Here is a 10,298-nt window from a genome sequence, read left to right as displayed (position 1 = left end):
TGTAGGTTTTGATTTATTCCTTTATGCTTTTCCTTTATCCTCGTACTACATCACCCAGTGAGTTCCCTTCAAACTTTTTATTGAAGTGAATTTGGCTTTAGATTTATACAATAAGAATAAACAATGGCCGTTTACAGTCACAATATCAGATAACAAAACAAAAAAAAGTGAATGACGGTATAGTCAGTGTGTGACCACTTTACACCTGTATGCATCGTTTCTGTTTGGACAGCACAATCACTTCTGGACACGTCATTAGGTACACTCGCAAGAGATTTGTTGTGGATCACATTGTGGTGTCCCTAATCAAATGGCTTAGGAGTGGCAGCATTTCAGCACATTTGAAACTAAACAAAATCCGTCGCCCTCTAGTGGACATTTAAGGCTCTACACATCATTCAACGCATCCATTGGTGTGCACTCACCGCCATCATGCTGTCTGTTGGGCACGGTGGTGCCTTGAGATACGGCCGATTCATTTCAATGAGGAAAGATGATTTGAGATAACCTGCTTAAAAGCTACAAGTCACCAAATGAATTAAATTTGTATCTCAAGGCACCATACCTCTTTATCTTGATTGTTACTGCTGTACTACAATAGTGGGTTGTTGGCATCTGTGCACGTCTGCTTGTTTATTGTCTCGAGGTCAACAAACAGTGAAAACAACACACAGACATTTTGGGAGACCACGGATGGTGAGATGATACTGCTATGCTAGCTGCACAACTAGGCTAACACACCTGTATTCGAGCAATGCTGTCATTTACATTCACTTGTTTACGGCGCACTCTTAAAAAATAGAGCCTATAATTGCCATCTGTACATTACCACTATCTTGTCACTGTACAATCAAACCGTGAAATGTACCCTTTGGAGGCTTATTCCAGCTAAAAGGAGCAAGTGATGGAACCGTCTTTGCCCTGAGCAAACAATGTGACATTCAAAAAGTTGATTTCCACGCCTCACTTTTGTGTTATCTGCGGATATCAGTGGCAAAAAACAAGCTTGTTCTTGTGTGTTCATGCTAGGCTATATGCTTTGCTTCACGTACACAGTTAGCTGCTAGCAAAGAGTGAGTCGGCTTTCAGCTACCGTACTACGGCATGATGCATAAATCTATACACAAATGTGTGTGAATTGGAAGTGAAACATGAGCATTTTACCCCATCATGGTGCTCTGTACATGTACTTTGTGCTTTCACACCAGCGGTTTCTATTAGTATGTTCTTCTTTTTCAGTTGCTATCAGTTTGAGGCAAAATAGCTGTTTCATAACTGGCATATCTTCACTTGCTTTATGGATTTGAAACCAAATTGGCAGAAAGGAGGACATTATTTTATTTTTTTACTCAATCTACTGGTGTAAAAGCACCCTATTACAGTTTGTGTATATTTATTTGTAAGCGTCGCCACCCGAACATTGGTTTGTCTTCAAATCCAGACAAAACGTAACAAGCAAGACGGATCCAAGTAGAACGTGTATGTTTGCCCCCCTCGTTATCAATGTAGCCCCGCCCTAAAAAACAGGTAGAGTAGATACGGTATTGCAATCGGGAAAGCTGCAATCCACTACTAATACAATGTTGCCTTCCAGAATTGCGGATACATTCTTAAGAGGTAATGCACTGCCTGACTGTAGCTTTTAGACTTAGAATACACAATACGCAAACCTATTCACAACTTGGAATCGTTATGTTCTTCCTTCATCCAAAGTGTGTCACTCAGGTTGGCGTATTTTCAAAAACAAGCTGGGTTGTTTTTTTTTTGCATGGACACATTGAGGGATAGGATGTCACCAGATTGTCAGTCTGATTCCTTGTTCTTGGATCCAAACGCCATCTGCGTTTGTAGTAACTTGAACGGGGTTTGGGAGGGGGCAACCTTGCTCAGATGAGGCACTTCAGTATTTCACCCTGCAGGACAGTGTGAGACTTGCATGTGGAGGGCCTTGAACTTCGCAAAATACAAACGTTGTACAGCACCAGGCATTGCATCCCACGCAAACTGGGGTTTAAAAAAAATACACAACAAAAAGAAGAGATGAAAAAATTGGAAACCCTAAACCAGATGACTCTGGTGGTAATTTGGTTTTGTCCTCACTGGTTATTGCTTGTGGGTTTACGTATTTTTCCCCGAGAGGCCTGCATGATAGCTAGTCAAGATGGGCAATTGAACATATGATGTATTCAATCAAATTTGAGACCAGCTCACTGACTGAGGACATTTTGGTGCCCATTTAGCCCAAAAACAACAACAGTCAGACCTCTGCTGCCACATGGGTAGATCTGTTCCGCATCTTAATGACCAATTTTTAATCATCAAATTGGGATTGAATGCTGGATAATCCCCTCAACTGTCCCCAGTTTGCTGTACGTCTCTGGAATGCCAAATACTCTGCTTCCACATCTCCCATTACTCTCCAGGTATCAGTTGACCTCATGGCTAGACTCACCACAAAAGTGGATCTCACCGCTAAGGTAAGTCCACCTGTCCGTCCACAGATTTACGGATGATTTGCAGAAAGTAATCAAATGCCTTGCTTTAAGTCTTTAAGCAGGATATCCGAGAGGATTCCAGAAACGACGACAACACGCACAGCCGAGTGACTCCCCATCGACCTTTCAGCGTGACTCAACAACATTTAAGCAATACAGGTAATTAAAAATGCGTGCTTTGAATTGCAGCAAGTTTATTATATCACTTTTGGGTGTTCTGGTAAGTGACGGTGTAGCCCACAGGCCCGAGGGCCACTGCTCAAATCATGGCCCTCCCTGCTACAGTCGTTAGCATGCATTAGCTAGCATTGTTCTGGTGATACCTTTGTTGTCTGCACTCTCTTGGTCTGTTTATGAACTGTGATCGTAGCTAAACCCACAAGTCATACCCCTCAGACGACTACCAACATAATCAAAAGAATCAACGCAAAGACATGTATGTAATTATGTAAGTCCTTCCAAAAAGTCACTGTCCCATTGGTCCCATGCGTGTGGTTTATTCGTTTAGCCGCTCCTGAATTCTTCGTCAATTTCAGGTAGGACCTTCTTTTCTCGTCTGAGGGTCTCCGTGAGGGGCCGGGAGCTGCTGGGCGACTCCAAGTGTTTGGGCTCGTTGGTGCGGTAGGTGCCCTTCTGCTGGTACGCATACACATAGATGCTATACAAGCCCGCCAGCAGAAGAAGCAGCGCCAGGATGACGATGACTGCGGCAGTTCAAGAGAGAGATAAGCACCACTCAAACAGAAACATGCACTCATTTTCTTTTCGTTTTTTTGCTTTATCAGCACTTTCGATCAGCCAAAGAGGTTTTTCACTGTAAAACGAATGATGTCACCATCATATGCTCTCTGTTTGGGCTCCTTAAATATAATATTGAATACATTACACAATAAGATCTGGATTTTGCTGTTGCTGCTGAATTTCTCATCCAAAGTGACCATATTAATAATGAATGACATTTTCCTGACAAAAAAAACGTGTCAACAACTTTTGTCCACCGCTAATTCCACAATCATGTCCTCTAACAAAAAGACTGTCTCATCTTAAATTGTATTCCAGGCTTGGCATGTCCTTTGTTGGCACGCCTTGCATTAATCTTTGATGATGACATCTCATATTCGCGTAACACCACTCAATCTGTGACGTATGAATACAGTGACCCGCAGTAAACCCAGACAGACTAAAACTGAGCTGATTCGGGAAAGGTCTCAGACATGGATGGAATGGGGGAGTTGGTACAGTCTGTCCCTGCATCAGCAATACAATGATGGAGGACACTCAGCTTCTAAATTAAAAAAGCCAACACTGAGATTCGAATCTGTAAAAAATACAGTACATTGGATCTTGCATTTCAGGTGGACAATAAAATGTGACATTTAAAAAAAAAAAGACCCATCGTCAATTGATAGAACGTTACAACCTCTTATTTAACATCAATTTTGCCCAATTATTTGTGCTCAGTCTTTCTTTACCTTTGAAAGAAATGTCAAAAAATCTGTCGGAAATTGATGGAGAGATAATTTTTGGCCCCTTTCAAGATGTATTGAATTGTGTTTTAAATTCAGAAATACAAGCTTAATACGCAAGAACTGTAAAGGACTCACCTATTATCCAAAATAGGCCAAGGTCATCATGGATGTATATGTAATCTGTAAAACAGATGTGCACATTAACCATTTTATGAACTGAAAGACTGCGTTTATAGTTGTGTGTTGTTGAGGTGAACTTCAAATACCTATGGTGGTAAACCATGGATCCACCTCCCACGGCACGTAACCCAGAACAGGAGGGAAGGCGCCGCAATTGGACTCCGAGACATAACCTTGCGTTGTCACCGGAGGGTCCGTTTCATTTGGCCTGAAAAGAGCCTTTAAAGGGGCATAGACGTTGTATCTCACGCCGGAGATGCAGCCAATGAAGCCTGGCGCATTGTGCCTCTGGATTTCGTAGTCAATGTCGCCGACCTCTGAGAGACACAGGGCGCGGTCAAAATGCAGTTCTTTCAAATTGAAGCCGATATGTTCTGAGTTTAGGATTGAGAAACGTACCCATCACTCTGCCCAAGAACATGGACTTTGGAGAGTCAAATCTTGCATCCTCCACTAAAGTTATCTTTTCAACAATGGGCTCCATAAAATCCACCTGTCGAGACAGAGCAATCAATTTATACTTTTTTTTAATCTGGATTGGAGATTACACGGATAACGCAGATTTAATCCTCACGATTTTAGATTTAGATATTAATCATGTGGGTAAACTCTTGACTTTAAACAGAGTTGTTGAAGAATAGAGGTATCTTTCCAGCCTTTCAGGGTCCCGGGAATGATTTAAACCTAAAGTTCTTTCTCTTATTTTATTTTTCTCTATGATCTGACCAATGGGAGCTGATAAATGTTAAATAGCAGAGGCCTGAAGATGGAGCCTTGTAGAACTGCACGTGACACAAGATACTCTCTGGTTTCTAAATAGGATTTAAAACACTGAAGTACGATGTTAGAAAGTTACACCCAGTTTTTTAACCTTTGGAGTAGTATTTTATGATCGACTGTATCAAATGCAGCACTAAGATCCAGTAGGACTAACACTTTTTAGGGGCTTGTAAGGTGGAATGAGCCAGAGCACTGACCTGCGTTTTGATAGTCCTGTTGTGCCTGGTGATGTTAATATAATGTGGGTATCCATCCGCGAGGTTACGGCGGGTCAGCTCGTACTTGTGGGTGATGAGTCCCAATTTATACCTCAAATCCACGCTACCTGTGTGGAGAATGTCAACAGATGGCTTAGAACGGCACATACAGAACACGGTGAATGGCCTTGTGGCTTGCGGTCCCCACCATCAGTCTTGAGTACGACGGCAATGTAGTCATGGACAAAGGAGCTGATGTAGAGCAGCACAGCTGGTTTGTAGATTGTGCTGAAGCTGAATTCTATGTCGTCCGCCGTGTCGTTATACCCCAGACTGAAATTGTCGTAATGCGGGTCAATCCAGTTAGCCCAAGCTGCTTCGTCCGATATTGGCTTCTTCCGCACATTGTACTTCAGCCAGGAGCCGAGCTCAAAGTAGGCACCAATGTCTTAAACGAGATCAACGTAAGAAGCGAATCATCGTTATGCCTCTCTCGGTTTCGGACAAGTTGTCCCAAGGAACTCACCTTTATGGCAGTAGAACCCATCAAATGCGGTGTTGTTGCAGTCGCAGGTGTAGGAAGCATAGCCCTCGATACACTGACCGCTGTTACGGCAAGGTATGGTAGCATTGAGACACTGGCCGGTACAGTTCCTCCTGATCCCTTTTTCTTCATCAACTTTCCCTTCCAAATCCAGAGGAACACCGTTGAGCCGCAACCCTCGGAGGCAACCCAAGAAGGGTTTTTGGGTGCGGTTACGGGAACCTAATGTAAAACAGTTGATTTTAAACTTCTGTCTGAGACCTTTAATGGATCAGTCATATTTATGAGTTACCTACCTACAACAAGAGGATTCGTAAAGTTCATGGTGACAAAAGTCTGACTGGGGAAACGTTTGACAGTCCAGGGCTGGTAATCGACCTTGATGCGAGCTAATTTCACATTAATCTCAGCCTGGACAAAGTGCCACTCATTGTCATTGAGTGGCACTGGGGAGCGTAGTGTCACATTCTGGATGCCATCGCCCACCATGAAGACGAATACAAGATGATGGGTCGCTGGAAAGAAGGAGTAAGAAAGGGTCAGAAGAGTGGCTAACTAAACGAGGAAAATATACGTCACTGCTTGTTGAACTCACTGTTGAGCTCTATCCGGATAAAGTTTTTAAGGTGATCGTCGGAGTTCTCCAAGAAGACTGAGTCATATCGATACGTTTTGAAGTGGAAGGAGATGTCGGCACTCGAGCCCGGCTTGAAAGTGGGGAAGGTTATGTTGGCGGGTTTGGTGAAAGATATTGTGTTCCAGATGTTTCCTGTAAACAGTGGATCATTCGTGAGACAAAGCAACTCAAATACAAAAATTAACCCAAAGCGTTGAGCTCACTATCTCCGTGGCAACGAAGAGGTCCTACTGTGAACTGTGCTTCTGAGCCAGTCCTGTTGGTGTCGCCAACCACCACCCTCCTGACAGGAAGATGGTCCCTAAAGTCCAAGTAGCCCTTATCGGAGTACCTGAAGTTTTAAAAATGACCATGCCGAAAACTTCACGTAAGTGTTACAGACCGCATAAACGTTATGTCCTTGTCTCACCATTGTCTATAGTCTGCATCACAGTTACATTGATACTTTGGGTCAACACAGGTCTGGTTGATGGCGCAGCCACACTTTTGAACCTCTCTGAACGTTCCTCCCCAGTAGTAATGACTCTCATTATTGCGACCAATCCAGTAACCAAACGGTCTTCCACCTGAAACTTAGTGAGTGTTAGCACACCCACCCTTGCTTTTCATTTCCCGCATCTTAGCAAGAGGGACTCACCGGGCGTGTTGAGGAAACGGGACTTATAGCATGAATAGTCGACCCACTGCTCACAGTACAAGGAGGTGTTGGCCAGGGCGGTGACTTCATCCCAAGATGCGTTCCAGTAGTTGACGTTCCCGATGTACGGCTTATCAATTGAACTCCCTGTTACCTTCGTACCATCCACCCGGTCGTGCAAGATCACAGTCCAAGCTTTGTATGCTGGAGCGATTCAAGACATCACAAGGAAGAAGAAGATCCGAGTGAACATCATCATTTGACAAGGCTGGAAAGCAATCTAAGTCAGTAATCTTACTTACACTTCATTTTACAGTATACTTCGAATGGCTTTAGCGGTCCGCTCAGATCTGGATCAATGGTGTAGTTTCCAGACCAGTACTTTCCGCTGAGTCTGTAGGCTTCGCACGACTCTTTATACACAGCTGTCAAGTAATTCAACTCATGTCATTCAGAACGGCTTTGTCTTCAGAAATGGGACCAAGTTTAGCGGGTTCAAGACTTACACATGTGACACACTTCCCCTTTATAACCGGTGTTTTCACATAGACAAATGAAGTCATCCCACGACTGTATGCATCTGCCTTCATGCTCACATGGATTGGGACTACATCTGTAAAACGCAATACAAAAGTAGTTTCCATCCACATGAGCGGAAATTTCTCCTTAAGGGCAACAGGGGCGTTGAAAGGATGTTTCCCACCTGTCAGTAATGCCACAAGTTCCCAACAGGAGTTCAGCATAGCGCCCCCACTGCCGCTGCAAAATAATGTCGATGTCGAGCTGCTCGTTGTCGATGAAGATATGCTGCATGCAACCGTGAAAGCGGTTTAGCTTGGTCTCACACTTCCTGATGGTGTTGTTGGTTTTGGGACAACCTGGCCAAAAGTACACCAATAGATGAATGATCGGATCTAGATTTTGTTTTCGAGTCAATCTTATATAGTAGTTCACCTCCAAAGAAGTAACGGTCTCCAGTACGTATGGTGAAAGGGTTCGTGATCTTCAGCGGCGAACCCTCCTCCTCATCGATTGTGAGGGTGAGGAGGTTATCTCTTGCCGCCAAATCGACCGAATGCCAGTAGCCGTCATTCAGCCTGTAACCTGGACACAGAAGAAAAAAAGCCTGTCGGATCGGGGATTCTCACCACAAAGTTTCTCCGATTATTCCGATAAGTCCACCTGCGGCAAATTGCAGTTTTTTCTTGCCAGGCTGAAAGATGGTGACATTGATCTGCCCCTCGCTAAGGCCGAGCTCCAGGGCGCCGAGGTCGTCGGCAAAGCGAGTGAACATGAGCAACCCCGTGTAGTCCCACGAGCGGAACTTGAACTTTACAAACATGCGTGGCCTTCTAAAGAAGCCCGGCACTTGTAGGTAGTTGTTCGGTCCGGCGAAGGTCATCGGTTTGAGAAGAATGTCCCGGCAGGCAAAATGCATCTTTTTCTGTGAGGGACAAAAAAAATAATCCTCAATCAATCTATTACTATTCTTCAGTGAATCGAAACTCTAGACGGAATACCTTTCTTGGTATGATGATGTCCGCTTCTTCCTGCTTAGCCTTATAGATGATGTTGATGCCGTTGATGAAGACGTTCTCCAGGCAACCCCGAAAATTTGGGGTAGTGGGGAGGTGAGGCATTTTGGGCTCGATGACGCCACCAACATACAACTAAACGACAAACCCAAAGAACCAAAACAGTTTGGTCAATATTTTCTTCAGATGCCGGCTAGTCAGACGCTAGCCTACCTTGTTGTCCAGATCCAGGTGACTAAACTCTCCGTTACAGACGGCCGTCACCGTCTGGCTGTCAACAGTGAAGTTCACCTGACGGCCTGAGCGCTTAATGGTGACGTAATGCCAGTGTAGGTTGTCGAGAAGGCTGCCAGCTACTAGAGTGGTGCGACCATCGGTTTTGTGTATAACGCTACTTCCTGAAACAAAGAATGAACCTGGGAAATTAGCTAAAGACTAATGACTGTGTGTTCCGCAAATGTAGCTCTGATCTCAAGTCAGGTTGTACCGAGGCTGATGTGTAGGTAGAGTCGACCTCTCTTTAGTTCGAGAGTGAAGAGGTCTCCCTGAACTCCATCGCTGTGTAGCAGCACACCATCCTGCTCCAGGGTTTTGAAGTTTATGGCAATGTGGTCATTTAACGTGCGGGACCGCTTCCCGGGGTACGTATAGACGACCGAGTCGTCCCCGTTGTACTGCAGCACATGTGAATCTAAGGCGATGGAGAACATTTTGACCAAAGAATTAGACCAGGGTTTCTGTTCTGTATGCATGAACCCTTTCGTGCACCCTGTAACCAGATAACGTGATAAGCTGTCCACTGTAGTAACCGCTATCCCTGAAAGGGTTCAAGTTACTTTTTGCACAAAAATCCTAGAAATTGAGACAATGCTGATTTTTTTCTGTTACCGTAATGGCATCCAAACAGCTCCAGCCTCACACCGATCTTCCCTCCGTTCTCTGTGTTCCACGCCAAAGGAAGCAGGCGAATGTGTTTGGCTGTGAAGGCGTAATGGAAGACGTTCCTCTTCACCTGATAATAATTCCAGTTCCCAGGCAAAGTCTGCAAACAGACAAGGCGGCGAGCATTATTGAGTCACAGCCTCATTAAGACGCCGGTGTTGATACAGCGGCAGTGAGATGAGATTTGTCAGTGGAAGACATAATGCATCTTCCGGTCAGTTGACAATGAGCACAGTAAAATACTCCCTGACTGCAGAATTGCCTGCAATGAGTGAACAATGAATCAGGTGCAAGTAATTTTGCGCACAAGTGATCCTCGGAACCATATCCGCCTTTGCTAATTTCTGTTTGTTGTCTTCTTGCATGACCTTGTCTTCCAGCTCTTGTTTGAAATTCCTGCCTAAAAGGGGGTTCATTTTTCCTGAGATCTTGTGGGCGAGGTCTTGCTATTTGGGAAACGACGGATGCTGAGATCAAAGAACTAATCAGCCTTGCGTCTGCAGTTCTGCAGAGCAGTCACTATCCTGTTCGCTTGCGCTAACAAGAAAAACGAGCCAAAGAATAAAACCGTCACTTTAGTTCCCAATGGGTATGAATGGTCAGATGTTTTTAGGATACAATGACCCAGTAAAAATCCACCACGGGTTTAATGCCCCCACCCCCTCATGTGGCACCCACCGAGTTGCCTCCTTTCATGATATATGGCGTCCATGCGTCTGGCCTGTCTCCGTAAAGAAGGGTGTACTTGGTGACCCAATCATACGAGTTGAAGGTGCCCTGGGTGGCGATGGCCCTTAGACGGTACTTCCTACCCAGATCCACCTGCAGCCACGGCTGCCGATCTCTGGGGGAGGGTGACCAGCCACTGCTGCCTATGAGGAA

At 44.7% G+C, this 10,298-nt stretch overlaps 1 protein-coding gene across 2 annotated transcripts in view; it reads right to left on the bottom strand.

Annotated features, from left to right (window-relative positions):
- Positions 1-1,753: 1,753 nt before the first annotated feature.
- Positions 1,754-10,298, bottom strand: part of cntnap1 (contactin associated protein 1) — a 155,683-nt gene continuing 147,138 nt past the window's right edge. For both annotated transcript variants that reach the window (XM_052048619.1, XM_052048618.1), the window contains 22 exons: positions 10,095-10,288; positions 9,363-9,516; positions 8,962-9,165; positions 8,688-8,872; positions 8,460-8,609; positions 8,122-8,383; positions 7,894-8,043; positions 7,643-7,817; positions 7,446-7,552; positions 7,242-7,364; positions 6,940-7,143; positions 6,712-6,868; positions 6,506-6,633; positions 6,261-6,434; positions 5,962-6,180; positions 5,648-5,887; positions 5,330-5,569; positions 5,122-5,249; positions 4,544-4,637; positions 4,231-4,461; positions 4,100-4,144; positions 1,754-3,199 (listed from right to left, as the gene is read on the bottom strand). In XM_052048619.1, the coding sequence (XP_051904579.1) occupies positions 3,000-3,199; positions 4,100-4,144; positions 4,231-4,461; positions 4,544-4,637; positions 5,122-5,249; positions 5,330-5,569; positions 5,648-5,887; positions 5,962-6,180; positions 6,261-6,434; positions 6,506-6,633; positions 6,712-6,868; positions 6,940-7,143; positions 7,242-7,364; positions 7,446-7,552; positions 7,643-7,817; positions 7,894-8,043; positions 8,122-8,383; positions 8,460-8,609; positions 8,688-8,872; positions 8,962-9,165; positions 9,363-9,516; positions 10,095-10,288 (3,764 nt within the window). In that variant the 3' untranslated portion in view covers positions 1,754-2,999. The remainder of the gene's footprint in view (positions 3,200-4,099; positions 4,145-4,230; positions 4,462-4,543; positions 4,638-5,121; positions 5,250-5,329; positions 5,570-5,647; positions 5,888-5,961; positions 6,181-6,260; positions 6,435-6,505; positions 6,634-6,711; positions 6,869-6,939; positions 7,144-7,241; positions 7,365-7,445; positions 7,553-7,642; positions 7,818-7,893; positions 8,044-8,121; positions 8,384-8,459; positions 8,610-8,687; positions 8,873-8,961; positions 9,166-9,362; positions 9,517-10,094; positions 10,289-10,298) is intronic.

This window comes from Hippocampus zosterae, chromosome 17, assembly GCF_025434085.1.
Source record: "Hippocampus zosterae strain Florida chromosome 17, ASM2543408v3, whole genome shotgun sequence".
Lineage (NCBI taxonomy): Eukaryota > Metazoa > Chordata > Actinopteri > Syngnathiformes > Syngnathidae > Hippocampus > Hippocampus zosterae.
Note: the sequence above shows the minus strand (reverse complement) of the source record. Positions and strands in the feature narration are given on the sequence as shown.